The sequence below is a fragment of the Neofelis nebulosa genome, chromosome 2, assembly GCF_028018385.1.
Source record: "Neofelis nebulosa isolate mNeoNeb1 chromosome 2, mNeoNeb1.pri, whole genome shotgun sequence".
In the NCBI taxonomy this organism is placed as follows: Eukaryota; Metazoa; Chordata; class Mammalia; order Carnivora; family Felidae; genus Neofelis; species Neofelis nebulosa.
In genome coordinates this window covers 10,844,753-10,868,805 of record NC_080783.1, presented here as the reverse complement: position 1 = coordinate 10,868,805, position 24,053 = coordinate 10,844,753, and the positions used below count along the sequence as shown (strand labels likewise).

General features: G+C 40.6%; 1 protein-coding gene across 3 annotated transcripts in view; it reads right to left on the bottom strand.

Moving 5' to 3' along the window:
• The window catches only part of SPHKAP (SPHK1 interactor, AKAP domain containing), a 161,064-nt gene extending 140,437 nt beyond the window's left edge, over positions 1-20,627 (bottom strand). Inside the window, exon 1 of one of the 3 annotated variants that reach the window (XM_058702387.1) lies at positions 20,072-20,627. In XM_058702387.1, coding sequence (XP_058558370.1) covers positions 20,072-20,103 — 32 coding nt within the window. In that variant the 5' untranslated portion in view covers positions 20,104-20,627. The remainder of the gene's footprint in view (positions 1-20,071) is intronic. The other 2 variants (XM_058702370.1, XM_058702379.1) reach the window with 2 other exon arrangements.
• Between the last annotated feature and the right edge of the window lie 3,426 nt (positions 20,628-24,053).

Genomic DNA, 24,053 nt, shown 5'->3' with positions numbered 1-24,053 from the left:
CGTTGAATCTTAAATTTTCGAGTTATAAGTTCATTATAAAAATACGCTGCCACTGTGTTTATAAATTTCATTTTGCAGAAAAAGCTTCGGTAGGTGACTCGCATACAAAATTCAGATAGGACGCATGCTGAATTGTTTGCTCCACAAGGCATTTTCATCCTCATGGAAGTTGCACAACACAATCCAATATGTTAGAGATACAGGTAGAGTGATCAAATTTTCTACTAAACTCCAGTTTAATTTACAAAAAAAAGGGCAACTTAAAAATGATCAGGTGTTAGAATGAGATACAAAAATAAAGGCAAGAATCAGACATCTACTTCCTCTTTTTTCTTGAGTTCACTCAATTAAAAACAAAAGTAAATGAGTGAACAAATAAAAGCATAGGCAAAATGCAGGACATTGTATTAAGTCCTAAGCTACAATGCTTAAAAACACTCCGCTTGAAACAGAAAAATATACCTGCATTTTCCACTTCATGAGAATAGTATGTAAGCCAGAGGGGCTTAGAGCTTCCTCTGAGCTTTTATATTTCAGAGGAAAATTGTAGTTAAAAATAATGAAGCTTTAATTTGGGCAGCTCTTCAGGAACCGGAATAAACGATACTACTGGCTAAATTATATCTTTGCACAATTTGTAGATAAACTATTTTTATTTTTTCATGTTTATTCACTTTTGAGACGGAGAGAGGCAGAGCACTAGTGGGTGAAGGGGCAGAGAGAGAAAGAGATACAGGATCTGAAGCAGGCTCCGGGCTCTGAGCTGTCAGCACAGAGCCCAATGTGGGGCTCGAACGCATGAACTGTGAGATCATGACCTGAGCTGAAGTCAGACGCTTAACCGACTGAGCCACTCAGGCGCCCCTCGCTAAACTATTTTTAAGCCAACTAACCATTTATGAAGATTCTCATTTAATGCACCTGAAAAACATTCGTTTTTGTTTTTTTTAATAGTATTGCAACATTCCTCCTTTTTTGTGCAAACCATATTCCTAATAGCAAATGCATTTCTGATACCATGAGGCATTATCAAACTGTTCAACTGTATTTTTTCATCCAGGTTAATCCCAATGATTGAGGTATCATCGGCATAGTTTCTTATTTCATCCTTAAAACTCCTTTTGCCCCACCTTTTGATTTCAGAAGGTGAAATCAAGGCCTAGAGCTGGGACCAGTATCTCTGTCAGAAGGTTCGCGATGAATCCTCCTGTCACTCATTCAGCAGTAGCTATTTCTGAGATAAAATTTGACAGAGTAAGAATCCTTTGCTTTCTAAAGGAGACATAGGAAGATAAAGCAATCAGAACACAGACTATTAAAGAGCTAGAATCTATATGTAGCTACTATTAATAAGAACTTCCAGTATTATGTCACATATAAATCATAGCAACATAAAACATTACTCAATGAAAAGACCATAAAATGAATATAAATATGTATTTCAGCTTGTAGAACGCCACAGATTCCCAAATACTCAAGATTCAAGACACCTTGACTTGTTCTTGGAAATCACATTTCTTTCTAGCAGAGGCGGAGCACGGAATTTTACTGAGGCCGAGCAGATGAACACGTTTCATCATTATTAGGACAATATAGCCATTGTCACAGCAGGTCGATGCTGTTGCCTCATTAGATGGATGGCACTGAGAAACGTGAACTGAGAGCAGTGGGCAAATTGAGCAAATCCAGCTGGGGAGACTATGTCAAGACACTTCGAGGCTGCTTAGTGCCTTAAAACACTAGTGTTCCTAGTGCCAGGAACATATTTCTGAGGCAAATCCTGAAATTTAAGGTTTATGGCAAATTATAGTTGCAAACAGGCAAGAGAACTTCTACGTGGCACAGCAAGGAGGGAAAGCAAAGCCTCCAAGGTCAGGAGCTGCTGTTAAGTGTAGCTCAGGGAGGGAACGCAGCCGACCATTAAGCTTATTAGCCTGTTTCTTTGCAAAGTAGAAACGAATGTGTCCTAGATAGGAGATCATCGCGGTGAGAAAGGTCTTCCCTTGTGAAAGATTTAAGCAAAAATATGCCAACTAAGAGGACGAGACTTTTTCTTTCCCCTTCAAGACCTATCTTGAGATAAGATTACTTATGTTTTATGCATACCTTCACAGTGTCTATATGCTGATTTCTCAGAGAATCTGGCATGCGCGTCTCAAATGTAGCTACATCCTGATTGTGATAGACCTACAAACAGCAGTCACAAGGAAGCTTTATATACGTGTGTTCTTGAGGTGTACTGTGGGGTTGCCCAACAGCTCAATTCTTTTCCACTGTAGATGGAATAGAGTTTACCCTCCCCAGCCAAAATTACAAGTGTAAGGCTGACCTCAAGAAATAGTAGGCGTTATATATATCAGACCTTTTAGCCACTGATTCAGTTACCTCTGAGTTTCTCATTTTCTTAGGCAAGACCTTCCAGAAACGCGCAAGCATTTCATTTTTCCTAAAATGCTCAATCAAAATAGAATTTCTTTCTAACAATGTGCTAAGGTCTAATAGCCACTTTGTAAGCAGAAAAAGCAGAATGGAACATAAGCCTTTCTAAGCAACCATAAAGCTAAGTAGAAATCTGCGTGCACTTTTTTCTAATTCCTTCAACCAATAGCTACTGAGCACCAAGCATTGTATGAAGAGCTCAAGACACTGCAGTGAATAAAACAAAAAGCCTTGCCTTCGTGGCATTTACGTTGTAATGAAGGAGAGAAACAAAAAAGCAATACATAAAACTAGAATAAGGAAAAGGACACCTGAATATTATTCTAGTGAAGTAAATATTTTCATAGTGTTTGCTTAGCTTTCTCTGCAGAAAAGTAATGAGAATTGGGGCAAGAAACATTAATATACAAGTTCAAGGTAGTGAAATAATTTAGCCCAAATCACACAGCACATCAAAGAAAGCCTCAGACCAGATCTGTCAATTCCATGCCTTGGGATTTTTCCATTACAAAGCACTGTCTATACGGTACCCAAGGTAAATTAAATGTTCCCAAAGAGTTGTGTATTGAATATCATGAAAATACAATCTCTGAATTATCTGAAAAATTAGATGTATATCTGAATATTTCACGCTTCTCCACTCATAGGTTCAAGGAAAGCAGGACTCGACAAGAATAGAATGAGGCAGCTGGGTAGTCAGCAGTGGAACACCTGTTATTCTCTTTTCTATTTGTTTTTTACAGAAATTACTTTCAGAGGAATTCAAAGTCTATTTGCCTCACTGCAGGTGTTTCTATTACTGTAGCCTATTAATATGGCATTAAAGGATGTATTATTTTGATGGAAAAGCAATGGAAAAAAGTTAGGGAGCAGCACGTTTGTAAGGGGAAGGGTATCCCCTGCCCACAGGGACTACTGGAATTTGGATGAGTTGGACTGCTTGAGTATTGCTAGGAAAGCCTTCTTTGGAGAGTCTTGAAAATAAATACCTTGGCTGAAATATTTTCACTGATTATTTGAATGTCTGCAGAAGGGCAGTAGTTGTTCTGTCTAGGTTGAATAATTATGATTCTTGAAAGTAAAGTCACCAAGAAAAAACAAGGAACCAAAGCTTCAATAATGTTGCTATTCATTAAGTCACAGTTAGTCACCTGCTGCAGAGTGATGTGGAAATGCCAGGGGCAAAACAGCATGCCAAGCTTAGTGCAGCTAATTATGACTGATATGCTTGCAAAAAGTCAAGAATAATGCAGAGGATTGGATAACACACTCACGGATTCACTTCCTCCATGACTTTGCACTAAAGCAAAGCAACTGGGAACATCATCTAGTGGATTTAATCAGTGCTGATGTTCAGTGGTGATCCTCTATTCGAACAACTCCTATTTATTGTACAAATTGTCCACTAACTGCCCTGGGGAGCAGTGGAGTCAGGGTTCCTGTCTAGGTTGTGGGACCTCTAGATCTGAGCTCTCCACCACTGTCCCACTAACCAACCTAGACATAGTCTGTGTTCCTAAAGATGAGGTCAAAGCAAAAATTGTACCAGACAAAACTGGGCAGGTACAGAAGACTATATGCAGGGCTATTGCAAAAGGGGAGACAGAGAGAGAGAGAGAGAGAGAGAGAGAGAGAGAGAGAGAGCGCAGAATGCAGTCTAAACTCAACATCATGAAAACAAAGAGTGGGAGAATTTTTAAGAGCAGAGGGGTGGTGGTGGTGTTAATTGGTCTTACCCAAAGGAAAAGTAAACTTTCTCATATCTTCATGGCAGTAGACAGTTTTATAACTTGGAGCAAAGGTGCCTACACAAGCTAGGCTCTTCCCTTCCTACAGAAAGTGGGAGATCGGGAGATTGGGGTGCTATCTCCCATGATGTTTATGTTTCAAGGAGACTTTCTCCAGGTAATGGAATTCCAAGTAATGTCTTAACAAAAACATTCCTGGGTTGTAAAACACAATAAGAGGCTTTTCAAAGGACTTATATCTCAGAGGAGCAGAGAAATCATTTATAAGTTTGCTAAAGAAAATGCTGTAAAGAAAGGAAAGCCTGGGACTGGAGTCAGGAATATGATGTCTAAAGTTTAGCCAGGCTGAGGGGAATGTCAAGTCCATCTTGGTGGATGGACTGTGGGTGCTTCCAACATCAAACCCTTGGCTTCCCTTCTGTCCTCATTTCTCACCACAGGGAACCACACATTTCGCTTCTACACCGTCATCACTGTCTGTGGAAATAATTTCTATAAAAGTGTGTCCTTAAAATCTCCCTCCAGACTAATCAACTGTTTGTTGACTACTCCTGGGAATATGGTCAGGCACTGGGAGCCAATCTGTGACACCTAGTTGGTTAGAAAAGGGAGCAGAGGAATGTGGCATTCCCTACCCCCAGCTTCCAGGTAAGGGCTTTAATATGAAAACCTTCATCACCTTGAGGAAGGTAGATTAAAGAGCAGTCAATTCAGCTTGGTTTGGTTTTGAATGTATCTGCGAGGCGATGCTGTCAGTGGAATTAGCGGGATTGGAAACAGGAAGTGTGTAATGTCTTATTAATCATGTCCGTGTTCTCTGTGATCATGACATTCAAATTTCTTTAGTTAGAACTATGTGAACCTTCTCAATTAAATGCTTTGATATATTTATTTGGCTAAAGGTAAGCTTTTATATGCCAATCAAAGATACTTTGATGGAACAATGTTTTTTAAGTGTACTCTTTCAACATCCTGTAAACCTTTGCCTATTTGTAAGGCAATCAATGTTTGGATCCAGTGTCTTTGGGCTCAGTGCCCCTTTCCTCACATGGACTTTGCTAGTCTTCCGGGAGATATTAGCATCGACGTTCTCTGTGCTAACAGAGAAACGTGGCTCAAGGAGTATTAGGTAAAAGGTATATTTAAATGATTCATCTTCCTTGATGCTTTTCATACACTCAATCTAAATCACCACATGTGCATCAAGAATAGACCAAGAATTGTGAGACATTTCGGAAACAGAAAGACTTCTGTAATCTTAACTACGGTGGAGATTTCCAGACGACTGAGTTTTTGAAATATTCAATTGCACCTGCATGGCTTCATTAGATAATCGGCTCATCTACAGATAACGTTTGTGAAGATGGAAAAGATTTCCAGCAGTGCCCTTCCCTGGAGAAAATCTGGTAAACCTGAAGTCACTGGAACTTATCTGCCCCAGCAAATCAGGTGTCCTTGTTATTCATTAGCCTGTCCCTGCAGTTTCAAGATTGTATAAGAAAGCAAATGGACCGACCACTAACAATTAGTCTCTGGTGAAGATCCCTCCCCAGTTGAGTGTTTATCTCTGTCCACTGCATCAATATCTTTGATGGTTGTTTTCTGTTGATGATTTAAGAGGTGATTTTTGTCTAAATAAAATGCTAATCAACTGAAATAAATCTTGGAAAAGATGCGGGAAGAAGAAAATGATGTTGGAGAACTCTTTCTCACATGTCAAACCATCTCCAAATAAGCGTCTGGCAGAGTGAGATCAGTTAATTTTGGAAGAGAAAAATCAATGAGGGTGATGACGTGACAGATATTTTCACAAGAGATTGACTTGAGAGTCGAAGAATTAAAGGGAGCACCAACAAAATTGATGAGGGCTGCTGAATACAGAACTAACACTGTTTATGATATTGTGACCAAAAGTGCCATGTTAACGACAATTTTGACAGGGAAATTGGATCTTCCAGTCCAATCAACACCGAACCCATTATCTGTTGTTTACATGATTCATACTTACTTTCTTATTTTTAAAATACTGATCAAATGGGGCACCTGGGTGGCTCAGTCGGTTAAGCGTCCGACTTTGGCTCAGGTCCTGATCTCACGGTCCGTGAGTTCGAGCCCCACGTCGGGCTCTGTGCTGACAGCTCAGAGCCTGGAGCCTGTTTCGGATTCTGTGTCTCCCTCTCTCTCTCTACCCCTCCCCTGTTCATGCTCTGTCTCTCTCTGTCTCAAAAATAAAAAAAAACAAAAACAAAAACAAAAAAACGTTAAAATACTGATCAAACGAACTAATTTGTATAAATTGTATGATTTTTAAACATAAAGTTTCCAATCAGATGTCTGAGTTGCATTTGCTCTTTAATGGCATTTCCTCTTCTATGTCGTGAATGTACTTCATGAGCCTTTTTCCAGGTTCCACTCATTCTTACATGATGAAGATGGCACACAAATCACTGGCTTTTATTCCCTCCTCTCAGATAAGCAAGGAAGTCTTGCCCACTATTTTTTTTCCTTGCTCCCAATTACCATACCAGTCCCATATTGTCTTCAAGGTTAAAACTTGGATTAGATCTTCACCTCTTCCGCCTCCCTCTTTATATGTGCCTTGTCCATCCTATGGAAAATATCTTAGACCTCGTGGAAAAACTGAGAAAAATGTCATCGTTAATATTTTGTTGATATGCTTTCTCCTTCAAGAAGGATGACTGGGATCTACATGGGCTGATGTGATTAAGGCTGGGAGGACAGCTTCTCTGGAGAACATGTTCTCTGGATACCGAATTGCCTTCTTGGACACTTTTTTAAATAATGATTCATGTGATAAAACTGTAGCTCATTTTCTAAATGTCAAGGTTCTTATGAAGTCACCACTTTTTTCTTTCTTTCTTTCTTTCTTTCTTTCTTTCTTTCTTTCTTTCTTTCTTTCTTCCTTTTTTTTCTTTCTTCTCCTTCTCCTTCTCCTTCCCCTTCCCCTTCTTCTTCTCCTTCTTTTTCTTTTCCTTTGCCAGAAAGGAAGGCTAATGGTTTAACAGAATGCTAGGTCAGATCACTGACTTGTTGATAATTAGACAGGTGAAGTGTATGGGCCTATTTAATTTCTATTTTGAAGCACTGTTAATTCGTTCAGAAAAAAAAAGTAGAAATTAGAAGTCTTCAGGTTATACTGAGTGCATAAGTCAGCAATGAGCTCATCATGTTGGGCCAAGGTTTCACATAGAAGAAAATGACTTCAGCTAGTCCTGTATATTTTACCTGAATGTTATTTTTGGTTTCAATTACTGCAATAAATTGTTTGCATAAACTAAGTGGGAGTACCGGTTACTCCAGCGGTAAATGAATGAATAAATCTATTCATAGGCATTAACTATCAAAAGTTACTTATTGCATTCTTATTACGTTCTCATTATTATGTTAAAAATTATAGATTTTTAGAACAAAAGGCAATTAAGTGTGTTGTTTAACTTATGTTAATATTAAAGTATAAAGAGAGAAAATCATGAAGTCTCCTTATATCTCTGGAAGCAAAGTCAAATATTTAAGAATTCCTCTTTTACCTAATGCATTTTAATACCTAAACAAAGTATGCTAAAATATAAAATTTACAAACTTAAAAGGGCACTTTTAGGCACTAATACTTGATATGAATTGATATCCAATACGTACAGATATATTTTTTAAATGTGTGGATAACATTGTGGGGTTTCTATTATTTTATTTTTTAAGCTTATTTTGAGAGAGAGTGAAAGGGGTAGGGGCAGAGAGAGAGAGAGAGGGAGAGACAGAATCCCAAGCAGGCTCCACACTGTCAGCGAGGAGCCCGACGCAGGGCTCGATCTCACGAATCATGACCCAAGATCATGACCCAAGCTGAAACCAATAGTCAGAGACTTAACCCACTAAGCCACCCAGGGGCCCCACATCGTGTTTGATAAATAATTAAAAATTACATCTCACAAAGCTTTAGCATTCTATTTTGTTATATGTTTATTCTGAAGCAGTTGGCTTTACTTTAATCTTAATTATCTCATAATCATTTTCAAGAAACTGCTTCTAACTTCTCAGATACAATCAGGCTATCGTCAAAGAAAGTCTAATTAAATACAAATAGACCATTATCTTATATGAGTCCCAGTTTGCCACAGATCAATTTAATTCCTCCAATACACAGGAAGATTACTCTTTTGCATTGCTTATAAATAAAATGATTGATTGTGTGAGTGACTTAATGATGGATATTCCATCTTGTTCCATGAAGAATTTGTAACAGCTAACAGAAAAGATAGATACAATAAAATGGTAAAACAGAGGTTAAATTTCAAGGCTAAGGAAAATAGAAATTATAACAAAAGGCCAGTATCATGGTTCAAAACAGCACACATATTCAGGCAATAAACTCCTACGTGTTTGTTACAACTGAATTTTGAATTTGTTTTTGGGGATTTCTGAAGCTGAACTGACATGGAAACATGAGCAGTTATACAGATATCATAGTTCTTGAGGAAAAGTAAAGAAGGTATTTAGATGTGGGTGAGAGACGAGTTTGCTGTGCCAGAAAATGCCAAGAGCTTCTATGTTTTGGACGTTATTATTAGCATTATTTAAAAAAAAAATCCAATGCAATGGTAAGTCAAGAGCTCAAGGTTTTATTCTTGGCCCTACCTCCAAATATCTGTATGATTTGAATAATTCATTTTAACTTTTCATGACTTCAATTTCTTTATCTGTAAAGGTAGGGGATTTAGCAAAGTGACCTTTACTGAAGTTTTCTGTAGCTCTGAAATCCCATAATCAATGGGTTCCCATTTCTCCAGCACAGAGAGAAATCATTTGATCTTTTCAAAGGACATATTTTACAGGTAAACTTCGTTTTTTTAAGGTTTATTTATTTATTTGGAGACACAGAGAGAGAGAGACAGAGAACAAGCATGGTGGGGAGGCAGAGAAAGAGACGAAGAGAGGGAATCTCAATCCGGCTCTGCACTCTCAGCGCAGAGCCTGATGCGGGGCTTGATCTCACAAACTGTGAGATCATGACCTGAGCCAAAATCGAGAGTTGGACGCTGAGCCCACTGAGCCACCCAGGCGCCCCTATAGGTAAATTTCTTGTTAGGGAGAAGTTGTTTTAAGAAGTTATTTTTAAGAAATTGTTTAAAGAAGTTAAGGATCACCTGTCGATCATGTCAGTCAAATAAGAGAACTGATCAGTTTTGTGAGCCTGAGAGACGTCACTCAGGAAATGAAACAAGAAACCCGAGTCAGCATGTGCCGGGTGGGAATCTACTTCCTAGTGTGTCTCCTTCCATTGGCAATGTCACGTGCCTCCACAGTGATCTACGAGGAGAGCAGGAAATCAGTCTTGCTCTATCCCAGAATCTTGAAGGTGTCAGGAGTGAGTGTCTGCTCACTAGCTGTTGCTTGATGTCTGACCCTCCCGTCCTCCTCTTCTGTTGACATGTTACCAGAATTACCGTGCAGCATTAGAAGCATCTAATGTGAAGTTGGAGGTCTAATGTCATTGCCTATCTTGAACATGGTGTGGAGTCAAAGTGGCCTTTGAAAATCCCTTATGAGGCTCATAAAGCATGAGGCATGCTGAATTTTGTGAAAAAGTCTTATGAAGTTATTTGCGTGTACATGTGTACTATACAGAAATGCAGAATATGTAATAAAATACAAGATAAGTATAAGCTTACCATCTTTTCAATAATGAGAGAGCCAGAGAGACGAAAAAATTTAAAAAAGGAAAATGAACATGTAGCTTTGAATCTGCATGAGTTAAATGTGCTCGTGGCATGCCATTATACCCCTAAATAACAGCAGCTCTGTGGGACTGTGAAATGGGCAAGGTGTGAACTGATATCAGGATGAGTGTCATTCCCAGTTCACTTTCCATGTCCTCAGGAGGAGAGACCTACAGGCCACTGTTTTCATTGCTATTATGTGGAGCTGGTCCATAGGGCCTGCTTCCTGACTGCTTCAACAGGTGGTCAAGGTGAGTTCCATTTCTCCCTTTCTCCAATCCCCTCCTCTTATCACTGCATGTTAGTGATGAGAATCTATGGAAGTCCAGAGCAAAAGGAGAATTCTGTGAGGTCCCTTGGAAACCTTCACGAGCCAGTCAATAGCCCATCAGACTACCTACCATTTCAACCTTGAAAGTGACAGGGTCAGGCACAATGCGTCAGGTTACGGTGCAGTTTCGAAAACCTCCAAAATATCAGACGATTAACATCACAAAGGTCTATGTCTTGCTCATGTTACCCATCCATCATGGACTGGCTGAGACCTCTGCTTCAAGCTGTGCTCGGTCCAAAACTCAGGCTGATAGAGCGGCAACTACACGAAATATGCTATACACCATGGCGGAAAGCTGGAGAAATGAAGCAAATCATACATGCCCTCTTTAACACTTCCACTTGGAAGAGACATGCCCCTTCTGCACAATTTGCATTGACCCAAACAAATCAGATGGCCATACCTTGTACCAAGGAGATGAGCAAGTGTAATCCTTCCCCACACTTAGGAAGACAGCACGAAATATTTGCTGGATAGCTTTAATGACCATTGCAACAAACAGATGTGCCAAAGAGTGAATTCTTTAAGGTCTCCAAGTCCACTTTGATCTGGCCTTATGTTCTTAAATAAACTTGAGGACGGCTCAGCTACATGAATGATTCACATATCGCAGTGAAGAAACCAACCATCCTGTCACTTTTCCCCTTTATTTAAGAAAGAAGGAGGAGACAGGCACCTAGGTGGCTCAGTCAGTTGAGCATCTGACTCTTGATTTTGGCTCAAGTCATGACCTCAGGGTTGTGGGATTGAGCCTGCTTGGAATTCTCCCTCTCCCTCTCTCTCTCGCTTTCTCCCTTTGCCCCTCTCCTCTGCTTGTGGGCTCTCTCCTTCTCTAAAATAATTTTTTAAAAAAAGAAAGAAAAGAAGAAGAAGGGGAGAGAGAGAAAGGGGGCACTCTTAGTAGACTCTCAAGTGCTCTTTCAGAGCCAGTACGATGAATTTTTTAGTTAAATTAATCCCTGTGGTGGAAAGAGTAATGGGCCCCCAAAGATGTCCATGGTCAAATCCCCATAACCCGTGCATATGTTATTACATGGCAAAGCAGAATCAAGTTTTAAGATGGAATTAAGGTTACTTATCAGCTGACCTTGATGGAGGGAGATTATCTTGGATAATCTGGATGGATGCCAGTGTAATCATCAGGATTCTTAAAAGTGCAAAAAGGAAGCAGAAGAAGAGGCCAGAAGTCAGAAGGACATGATGTAAGAGCTCAACCTACCATTGCTGGCTTTGAAGATGGAGGAAAGGTGCCATCAGACAAACACTACAAGCAGCCTGTGGAAGTCAGAAAAGGCAAGGAAACAGATTCTTCCATAGAGCCTCCTGAAAAGAATGCGGTCCTGTCAACACCTTGATTTGCTTCCCGTGACACCCGTGGCAGACTTCCGACATACAGAATTTTAAGATAATATATGTGTCGTTTTAAGCCACTGATTTTGTGGCAATTTGTTAAAGCAAAATAGAAAACTAATATAACACCTTTATGTTTTTTTAAACTGACTTGTACTTCTAAAACCATGGCTCCCCTAAGGAGTTCTGTTAACTGTTTCAATAATTTGGTGATGTGGTGTGTATTTTAAATCGAAGGAACAAAAAGAAGCACAGTGGTCTGTAAATTACTTTTTTTAGAGAGGAATTCTTTCAAACCATATGTCCAAATAAGTCACCTCTTCTGTTTCACGCAGAATGCGGCTTGGTGTGCATGTAGAGGTTTTTGTGCCTGGATTCTTAGACCTCTTTGGGAACAAACACAAACTTTTAATTCATGTGCTTGACTCCACTGGCTGTCATGTGCTGGGTTTCCACTGCTTTCCTCGGCAGGAATTTTGTGTCAAAATCTCTTACAGTATCCACCTGTCTTCACAGCTGCTTTTGATTTGGAAACCATATTTTGAGAAAGATTGAATCAAAAGACATTTAGAAAAAAAATGGCATGTTGAAATTATATACTAGGCTCATCAAAGGCAAGAACGATTTCTTACTCATCATTATATATGCTTCGGTAACTTTCTTAGAATAGGAGTTAAAAACTATCTGAAATAAATGAAACTATGTGGCATGAATAAGTTCTAGGTCTCCATAGTGGGAATGTACATGTATCATGAAATTAAGAAGGGCAGTGATGTAGTGATACAATATTTCACACACTGGAATATGAAAAGCAGGGTCCAAATTCTGACTCTGTCACTCACTAATTGAGTGATCTTGGGCAAGTCATTTAACCCTACTAAGCTTAAATTCCTTCACCTTTAAAACAGGAATAAAATAATTGCACTGACTTCCAGTTTCCACTCGGGGAAACTCTATCACACTTGTATAGATAAGATGTTTGGCTTTTAATAAAAAAAACTTGTGAAAAGGTAGGGGGAATAAAACCATTTCCAAGGGATGGACAAAGCAACCAATAGAACCAGATGTGACTATGTCACAGATGTTCAGTTATCTGGCAAAAAACTCAAAATAATGATTATTAGGTTAATGACTCTGGTGGAAAAGGTACAATGCGTGCAAGCTCACAGGGGTAATTTCTGTAGAGGGAAAATCAAATGAAAATGTTAGAAATGCAAACCACTATAACTGAATGAAGAATTCCTCTAATAACTTCTTCAGTAGAATCAACTCAGCTGAGTAAAGAGTCAATGAATTTGAAGCAGGTCAATACAAACTACTTAAACAAAAGGATAAACAATAGAATAAAACTAACTAATAAAACTAACTAACTAAATAACTAACAAAACCAAGCCAGAAGAGAGTATCCAAAAGCTGTATCCTGATATATGTACTGTCGGAATTCTGGAGGGGAAAGACAGAATGAGAACAGGGTAGGAAACACATTAGAGATTACGTATTTATTTTTTTCAGAATTATTAACAGACACCAAACTACAGATCCAAGAAGCTCCGAGGACACCATGTGGAATAAATGCAACACACAGGTGCACGTGTGCACACACCCTCCCCCCTAGCCCCCCCCCCCCATACCTTGGCCTATCACATTCAAACTGCTCTAAATAAGAGATTAAAAAGAAAATTTTGAAGGCAGGCAGGAAAAAAGGACATGTAACATTGGAAGGAACCAAAATAAGAACGAAAACCGTTTCTTAGCACAAACCGTAAACCCAGAAGACAATAAAGTGTCATCTTTAAAACAATGAAAGAAAAAATATCTTGCCAACCCAGAAAGCTATACTCATAAGAAATGATTCAAGAAGTAAAGGAAAAATTGACATTTTTCTCAGGCAAACAAAAACTGAGAAAAGTCATTGCCAAGAGACATTCCTTATAGGAAATGCTAAAGGAAGTTTTTTGGACAGAAAAAATATAAATAGTAAATTAATAGAGAAGATAAAATAGAATCTTTAAAGAATTCTCAACCCAAAGGAAGGCAGAAAAGAGGAAAAAAGGAACAAATAGATAACACGAACAGAAAATAGCTAGTTAGTTGGTGAATTTTAATCCAGACTTTCTAGAATCAAAATAAACACGAATGGTCTAAACATACTAATTAAAAGAGATTATCAGATGGCATTTTTTTTTAAGGAAGATAGAATAGGCTGTCTATAAGAAATAAATTAACGGGGGCGCCTGGGTGGCGCAGTCGGTTAAGCGTCCGACTTCAGCCAGGTCACGATCTCGCGGTGCGTGAGTTCGAGCCCCGCGTCAGGCTCTGGGCTGATGGCTGGGAGCCTGGAGCCCGTTTCCGATTCTGTGTCTCCCTCTCTCTCTGCCCCTCCCCCGTTCATGCTCTGTCTCTCTCTGTCCCAAAAATAAATAAAAAATGTTGAAAAAAAAAAAATTAAAAAAAAAAAAAAAAAAGAAATAAATTAACTACGGAGATTTCGACAGGTTAAGAGTGGAAGGACAAAAAAAGAGAAACCAAGGGAAAGCTGGAGTAGATATGCCAATATCAGCTAAGGTATGCTTCCTGTCTGACTTATGTGGGCTGTTCATCAGCACTGATTTTAAAAACCGATCATGAAACACACGTGCTGAGAGGAGTTTGTTAAGTATGATAAGCAGCAAACGACAAAGGTTCCCTGCTCAATGTATGTCACACGTACTATCTCAATTCTTATAATGGTTGCCCCAGTGTGGATAACCAATAACTGCCAAGTGGTAGAAGCAGGATGTTAATCACCGTGCAAAATTCTTTAAAAAAAAAAAAAAGATTTTGTTATACCTTCTGTGAGCATTATGCTGCTCTCCCTATGGGGAGGCATCAAAAATAAGCCAACCAGAGTGCCTGGGTGGCTCAGTAGGTTAAGCATTCAACTCTTGACTTCAGCTCAGGTCATGATCTCAGTTCATGGGATCGAGCCCCACATCAGGCTCTGCACGGACATCGCGAAGCCTGCTTGGGATTCTCTCTCTCCCTCTCTCTGTCAAAGTAAATAAACATTTTAAAAAATTTTTTTTTAACGTTTATTTATTTTTGGGACAGAGAGAGACAGAGCATGAACGGGGGAGGGGCAGAGAGAGAGAGGGAGACACAGAATCGGAAACGGGCTCCAGGCTCTGAGCGGTCAGCACAGAGCCCGACGCGGGGCTCGAACTCATACTGTGAGATCGTGACCTGAGCCGAAGTCGGACGCTTAACCGACTGAGCCACCCAGGCGCCCCCAATAAACATTTTTTAAGTTAGAAATGAACCAATCCATTCTCTAAGCTGGACTTTTTTGTTTGTTTGTTTGTTTTGTGGATGGGTATATCGCTTCAGTTTCTTTAAATGCCTTAACTTCATCTGTCACTTTTAGGAGAATGAGATGTTCATCCATATCAGGCCCAATTGAGAGTCATTGTTTCAGTAAAGTCTGTAACACTGTGGGTTAGAAATAAAAGCAACCCAGCAGAGTAGCATACTCAGGGTCTATATCATTACATCCAGGAGAAGACAGAAGAGCCACAGGTCAAGCAACTTGCCTAGTCACAGCCATCAATTCCAGAACAGGACTAAACACTAGGTCTCCTGACATCAAATACACCACTTTGCAAGTCTCCATAGCTGTTACTCTCATGCACAGAATAAAACCCCATTAAAATGAATAGTACCAGACAAAGGCAACCCCTTGTGAATGAGAAGAGCTCTAACAGTTTATTTAAAAACGGATTATTGGGTATCAGATACATATTTTATACTAAAGGAACCACATGGACAGATACCAGGGGCCCCTAAAAGTGTATGTGAAATGTGGGATTATCGGTGAACTTCTAGACTCTTTATAATATTGTTTTTATGGTAAATTGTCTTCAGAGTTTCTGTCTCTTCTTCAGATACCTATTATGCTGCAGCAATGTGGATCTCAGAGTCCTCAGTACCAGGACTGACTAATTCCCAGTTTCTTTCTCTAAAGGAAATAGTACCTCTTGGGTCATGTTTCCTTGAAAATTCTGAGTTGGAGAATGTGGTCACATCAGCACTGCTCTTGAAGAGAATGTGATTTCCAGGAATGAGAATGGCCTTCAGCTTACACTAAATTTAAGACAGTGTCTGTTGTTTGTCCTTGATCCTCAAATTGTTAGGAGTGATGGATTCATCTTTTCTGAGAGTTTCAGATATCTAGGACACAGAAATGTCATGTCCTATTGATTTTTTCTTTTTGTATAAATTCGAAAACAGATAACCTTTCAATAAAAACTGGATAGAAGACCATAGTCTAGTTTATAGTATTACCTTGTTTGCTCCATTAAAAAGAAAAAAATCTAGGGGGCGCCTGGGTGGCTCGGTCGGTTAAGCATCTGACTTCGGCTCAGGTCATGATCTCACAGTCCGTGAGTTCGAGCCCCGCGTCGGGCTCTGTGCTGACAGCACAGAGCCTGGAGCCTGTTTCAGATTTTGTGTCTCCCTCTCTCTCTGCCCCTCCCCTGTTCATGCTCTGTCTCTCTCTGTCTCAAAAATAAATAAACATTAAAAAAAAAAAAAAGAAAGAAAAAAATCTAGTTGTTTTTCTCCAGAACCAGCACTCCTAGAGAAAAGCCTGGAGATTCTGGCGGGTTGTAGTGAAATGTTGCTAGGTTAAACTTAGGTTTGGTTAAAATAAACTCACAGGAAATCTAAATCAAAAGAGTTTATTTTTTTCAAAAGTCGATCTTTGTTCGATTAAGTTACTCATTCAAAGTGCCATATAAAAGCATTACTGAAATAGAATCCAGTAAGCCAAACGAAATGAAATAAAAAAAAATAGTACAGTATAAAAAATCCAAGTGATTTAGGAAATGAGACGTCCCCTTTCTGAAACTTCAAATTCAACCTTAGATGTGATCAAGGTGACAAATTATTTCTGTTCGCAAAAATGACATTTTCAGTATTTGTTGGCTTTAAAAGATGACCTTGCTTTTAGGCTGCCCCCATGTGTTCTAATGATACCAGTGTTGGTCCCAACTGTGCATCAGAATCTTTTTCCCCCTTTTGAAAAAAAAAAAAAAGGTATGGATTTTTAATCAATACAAGAAAGAAAATTAAACCTGAAGCCAGAAGAACTCTGTGGATGACTCAGTTTTGCTACATACTATTGCGTGGCTTTTTAAATCCAATTATTTTCTTCATTTAATTTCCTTTTCCTTCAAATGTTTCAACTAGGAAGTGGGGATGATTATATCTGTTGTATTCACTCACAGGGATGTGACTGATCGAACAATTGCATACATAGGCTAACACTTCATAAAATATCAACCTTAATTTACACACGCCAGTTACCAATGCAAGTGAGGGTACCCTTCCGTCCATCACCAGTAGTTACTATACTGTAGTGCAGGGTACCACGGCATGGAACATCCTGGGTGAAGAGTCCTGGGATTCTCTTTCATTTTCATAATACTTAGTTTTGTCACCTTAGCAAATCAAATAAACTTTTTGTAAAATAAATGACTATCTTAAAAACTTTCAGATTTCATTTTTTTTTTTTTTTTTGCTTTTTGTTTTTTTCTTTTTTGTTTTATGTTTTTCGCTTGAACTAGACTACTAGTCAGGATACAGGCGGGGTCTGGACCTATAACGCAACTAACATGGGAACATTTCATCTTTCCACAGCTCAGCCCCATTATTGGAAACACCTTCCAGCTTTGACAACCAGTGATTTAAAGAAATCTGTAATGTGATCCCCATAATGTATTGTAGACTTAAAAGTGTCATATTAAGAACTAATTGGAGCTTTCACAGAGGTAAGGTAATATATAGTATAACAACCCAAAGAAGCATAAACAATTCCTTCAAAAAAAAAAAAACATGCTTCAAAGTATCTACAGTGTATGAATCACATACAAGTTTTAGATCAATCTTGACAAAACACTGCTTGAATAAAATTTTGTTTATATCTTTGATTCCCTGAAAAATTTCAGAACATGTAAAAGCCAACACACCAAAAATTCTATAATTAACTCAATGTATAGCTAGATCATTTTCTTTTTCCTACCCCATTGCCAAACAAAATTTCTTCAATGGCATTATAATTCTTTATAGAAAAAGTGATTTATAATCACTCAATTTAGTAAACACTGAAAACATTATTTCATATTTAGACAGCACACATATTGATCGACCACAATTTGATTTTTTCTGACCATTGCCATATTCTTGTAAAAGCTTGTGTAGAGTTTCCAGTGATCAATTCTTTATTCAAAGTTTTGTGGACAAGTGGTATGAATAATACAGCATTTCCATACACTGTTTTGTAATTCTAGTTTACTTTTTGTATATCAATGCCTGTGGCTTCCAATTAAATATTATAGAAAGTAAATTATGTTTCTTGTATTCAGTGAAATAGAGGATCAAACTAACTCATCTATTAGAGTTAACTGAATATCTCTCATATGAGTAAGGGTGCTGATATTAAAATAGCTGAATTACTACACCGATTGGTGGAAATGTGATATGTCTTGGTGAATGGACAAAAATATTCAAAATTAAATTCAAAATTTAATTTGCTGCAGCTGATATTAAATCAATATTAATATTTTTACAGAGCAATATCATTGCCGTTGGTCCGCTCTTCATAAGGTCATTTTTTTTTTTTTTTACAATACTGCAACAGAAATAATGTTAAGGAATAATTGGCAGAATGAATTTTAATATTTCAGAAAATGTCCCAACTTTTGAATAGGAATACAATCTTGATTCAGGCCCAGCACCCTTGATCTGCAAACTTGCATTTAACGCAATCTGTCTCCTACCAGAAGTGTCTCTGTTGGAATGTGGGAATCACACAGTTTACCATTTCAATTCTCATGATCTCAGGTAGCAAAACCCCCAATTGGCTTCACTTTCAAATGCCTCACACTTTTCCCTAAAAATCAGTAGCAATGTGTGTGTGTGTGTGTGTGTGTGTACATATATATATATACGTAACTTAAAAAAAAATCTTCCTGTGGTCTTAACTGCCTTTTTCATGCATTAGGGCAGAATGGAAAGACTTCATGGTAGTTTGACCGTGTCTGTCCCCAGGGTTAGAGATTTTTCACTTTACAGCAGCTTCAGGCCAGGCATAGACACCACCGTGGGCCTTTTCCGACCCTTTCGCTACCCCGCAGAAAAGGGATGCTTAAAAAGGAAATTGCCTGTGGAGCTGGGAAAGCTCCATTTCATTACAGAATATAAATAAAGACTTCAAGGCTCTAGATGGCAGCCTTCAACGCGCTTGAAAAGCAGTCTCGGTCCTTTGCCACCCCCCACCCCCCTCGACTCTCATCCCCATCTTGGCCGCTTGGCAATATAGTATCGGCTGCATGTGTGCCCTCGCCCTTGAATGTTAGGTTTCGCTGCTCTCCAAGAATGCGAGCTGAAAAATGTTTATTCCTGTGCCTGATCATCTCGGCTGGAACTGCCTAGAAGTGTGCTTGGGGGAAAGGGGGGGGAGTAGGGGATGACAAGATGAGCGACACCTATAAGCCCCTCGCCTAGGAGAGGTGGGGCTGTGCGGGCAGCAGTGAGACCCCCCCACCCCCCTCGCGGAGCCGCAGCTCGGGGTGGTCGCTCCGCGAGCTGCGCAAAGAGCGCAAAACCACCTGCTCGGCTCAGGGAACGGCGGCGCTCCAGCCTCAGTTTACCGCTAAGGTTTATGAGGGGGTGAAATATAAAAATCTCAGTTTCCCAAATTCGCAAAGGACTGAGTCTCAGGGAGCGCGGAACCGGGGCAAAGGGAGAGAAGGAGACCGGAAGAGACGCCTCCCAGGGAAACACGCTGCTCCCACCCGGCCGAGTCGGAGGCGGCGTCCCTGACCCACCCCGCGTGGGGACCCCAGGCTGGGGTGGAGGCCGGCGGCGCGCTCGGCCAGCGCAGACCGGCCTAGGATGTGGAGACGCTTGGGGCGGGTGGGACTGGAGCGGACCGGGTCTTGCCGTCCCAGGTCTCGGTGGGGCGCAGCCTGGGTGCCGTCGGGGATTAGGGGCAACCCCCCCTCCTCCTTCGCACCCCCTTGCCCAGACCCAAATGCACGGGGATGGGGTACTCTGCCCTGGTCTCGCTCCTCCTCGGCTCATCCCCACCTAGGAGCCCGTCCCCCCACAGGGCGCGAAACCCGCGCAGGCTGTGCCCACGGAAAGTCTGGCTCCCGCCGCGTACAGCCGACCCCAGCCCCGACCCCCGAGGCGGGCCCGGGCTGTCCCCCGACCCCGAGCCGCCCCGGCGCGCAGGCCGCACCCAGCTCCGCGCCCGGTGGTGCACTAGACGGGGGCCCACCGTCCCCCGGGGCCGCTCGCTCGGCCGGGGTCAGACCAAGCCGAGCTCAGACCCTGGAGTCCCCGGAGCAAGTTCGGGAGCGACCCGGGGCGCGCGACGGAGTTCGAGGGCCACTGGGTGGGGCCAAGGGAGAAGCGGGTCTTACCTCGGTACGGAGAGCAGGGAGTTGCCATCCATTGGCGACGCGCGCGCGGGGGAGAAAGGCGGCAAGCGCGCGCGAAGGACGGAAGTCTGGCGCGAGGAGCCGGTGCCCGGAGCGCACGGACGGGCGCGCGCAGGCTGGGACCGCTGTCGGGGACACGCTCCGCCCCGGCCGGGAAGCGCTGCCCGCCGCGACCGCTGGGAGCTCCCCTCCCCGTCGCCCCTCCGATCGCGCTGGCTCGCTGGGCCCGAGCTCCGGCCCTTTGCCCTCCGCCGCCGCAGCCCTGGTCCAGGGCGCTGGAGGCTCCCTCGGAGCTTTCCCGGCCTCTCCCGGAGCCCAGCAGAGGGGACTCTGGATGTCTCTCTCCCCGCCCTGCCGTCGCGTCTCCTCCCCTCTGCCTCTGGGGTGCGGCGGGTCTCAGCCCTGAAGTTGTTCACCCACTTTCCCTCGTTCGCGCTCTACTGCTGGCAATGCCCACATTCCCCACTGGTCGCGCACCATTCCTTTGGCTGCGTTGCTAGATCTGATGTTATTTTTGGTGTCTTCTACCATGTAATTGGCTGATAAGTCAGAGCAACACTGTCCTTGATCTCCCAACTAGTCTTCTTTACGTGGACTCTCCTTCCTGTTTTTGCTTCTCAAATTCTTCATCTAACTCATTTTGCTTAATTGTGACTCACTCACTTCTTGCCTGCTAGAAGCTTGTGTGCACATAGAGGTCTCCAAACCCATGACTGTGGTCATCCATCAGAGGCCAGCACCCAGGCCCTGGAAGGAAGGGCCGTCAGAGAAATCCCCAAGGGCCTGCCTGCTTCAGTATCTCCTTGAGCAAAAATGACATTCGTTTTCAGAAGAAAGACGATGGTGTTAACAAATGACTTTTGAGAGGACACTGTTGACTCTGATCTTTTTTCATTATAAAATATATATATATATGTGTATGTATATACATATATATATACGTATATATATGTATATGCATACACACACACACATATATATATATATATATATATATATATATATATATATATAAAGAAAATCAGAGAGCTTCCACAAATGGGAAGATGGAGTGTGTGTATTTGCCCTATTCTCCTGGTAAGGGCAACTAAAAACTCTGGAGATTATAAAATAGAAGACGACACAAAGGTACACAGAAGAAGGCAGACAAGCTAGGGAACTTGGGCCACAAGGCCTGACATTGTGGGGAGTTCCTCGGTTTTCTTTTGGCTGCACATATCCCAGATGTGGGGCGGAAGAAGTTGGCAAACTGGAAATGTCGGTGGGTGCAGGCAAAACACCTCTCCTCTCTCTAGCCATAGGACCAGAAAAGGGGCAGTTTAAGACAGAAGATTTGCAGATAGTAATGGCGATGCTCTGGCCGAACACACACACATGCACACACACACACACACACACACACACACATCCCGTAGTCCCATCTTACCAACACCATCAAAAGACAAGTGGGAAACCCAGATTCTACTGTTTCGAGGCTCTAAGGAAGAATCCCAATTCCCCAGCTCAGCTGGTGTCAGAGAAGGCTGAGTAGGGAGCCAGGCATTTGTAGCCATCCCTCCCCATCTTGGTGTCCATGAAACCTGTATTTTCATACAGCACAGCAGTAATAATGCCTGTCCCCCCCCCCCCACCATTAGGCATGGCGGGGTGGGAGAATCAGATCTTTTGCCACCACCCAGAAGTAATGAGACCACATGGGAAACGATACCTAGGCACTTCTACCAGACTAGTGATGGAAGCTTAGGACTGGTGAGAAGCCTGAACCCCCATCCATATCTAGCAGCAAGGAGGACATCCCTCTCCCTCAAGTGTCAAAGAAAGTCAAGAGGGGAACCTAGACTCATCCCTACCTAGCACCAATGAGGCAGCATCACCTCCCCACCCAGCCCCTTTGTCCTGTAAGAGCAGCACCGAAAGAAGTCAACAAAAACAAATCTTTAAATGGGATTCACAGTCTCCTAACATAATACCCCAAATGCAAGGACTTTGGTAGAAAATTACTCAGCATAGTAAGAACCAGGAAGACTCCAAACTGAATGAAAAAAAAAATCAATAGATGCCAATACTGAGATGACAGAGATGCTATAATTATCTGACAAATAATTTAAAGTATCCGTAATAAAACTGCTTCAATGAGCAACTACAAACACACTTGAAATGAATGAGAAATTGAAAGACAGCCTAAGAGAATCTTAGCAAGCCAATAGAATACATAAAGAAAAGCCAAAGGGAAATATTAAAACTTAAATATACAACAATCGACATAACACACTAAATGGATGATTTCACAGAACAGTGAAGAGGGTGGAGGAGAAAAATTAGTGAGCTGGAAGATGAAATTTTGTAAATCATCTAAGTTGAACATAGAAACAAAGAAAACAGACTTAAAAAACAAAAGCAACAGAGCCTCTGGAACGTGTGAAGAAAAATGGCTGAAAAATCCGTACATTTGGCAAAAGACATAAAGTTGTAGGTTCAGGAAGCTGAGAAAAATCCAAACATGATAAACACAAAGAAATCCACACTAAGGCCCATCACAAACTTCTGAAAATTAAGGACATGTGCAAAATACTGAAAGCAGTCACGGAGAAAGATTGCCTTACCCATCAAGGAAAACAGTTCAAATAACAGTGGGTTTCTTATCAGAAACCATGGAGACAGAAGTTAGTGACACGACATTTTTCAAATAATGAGGAAAAGAGCTGTCAACACAATATCCATTGTCCAGTGAAAATACTATTCAGGAATGAAAATGAAATCAAGGCATTTTCAGATGAATGAAAACTAAGATAATTTGTCACCAATAGACCTACCCTGAAAGAATGGCTAAGGAAGTTTCTCTAAATGTAAAGGAAATTATGAGGAAGAAATCTTGGAACATCAGCAAAGAAGAACGCCATCAGCAGTAGTATGGTAAATACAAAAGTATTTATTTTGTTTCAAATTTTCTAAATTATATTTGACAATGCAAAAATTATAAACGATCTCAGATATGCTTCTAAATGTATGTAGAGGAAACATGTCAGACAGTTATATTATAAAAGGAAGAAGATAAAGCGACATATGAGATTTTAGATGTCTATATTGTACTCAAACTGATAAGTTGAAAATACCAGTAGACTATGGTAAGATATATATATTCTATATATATATATATAGAATATATATATATAGAATATATATATATAGAATATATATATAATGCAATATGTAATAAACCATTAAGAAAAGCTATATAAATAGATATGCTCAAAACATTATGGATGAATGAAATTAAAATAATAAAAATGCTAAGTAACCACAGTAAGGCTGGTAAAAGGAAACAGAAAAAAAAGAGAGAGAAAACAAAAAAAACATAAAATGCCAATCTTAAGCCCTAGTATATTGATGATTACATTAAGTGTAAATGGTCTAAATACAATTAAAAGACCAAAATTGGCAGAGTGGAATAAAGACTTGACCAATTATATGCTGTCTGTAAGAAATTATTTTCAAATAGAACTATATAAGAAGGGTGAAATGAAAATGTGGAAAAATATATATCGTGCAAACATTATTCAAGAGAAAGCATGTGTGACTATGTTAACATTGGGTACAATAGACATTAGAGCAAATGAAATTGCCAGAGACAGAGAGAGAGATTATATAGTGATAAAAAGGTCAGCCCACCAAGAAAACATAGCAACCCTTAAATTGTACATACCGAACAACAGAGCTGCAAAATATGTGAAGCAACAAACTAATAGAACAGAATGGAGAAATAGGCAAATCCACAATTACAGTTACAGACTTCAACCACTCTTTCTTAACAATTGATAAACTAGATAGAAAATCATCAAGGATATAAGACTTAATGGAATCATAAACCAATAAGATCCAATGAAATTTAGAAAGCACTGCACCTAAATAGAGCAGAATACACAGTTTTTTAAAAGTGTCTATGGAACAGACGCCAAGATAGACC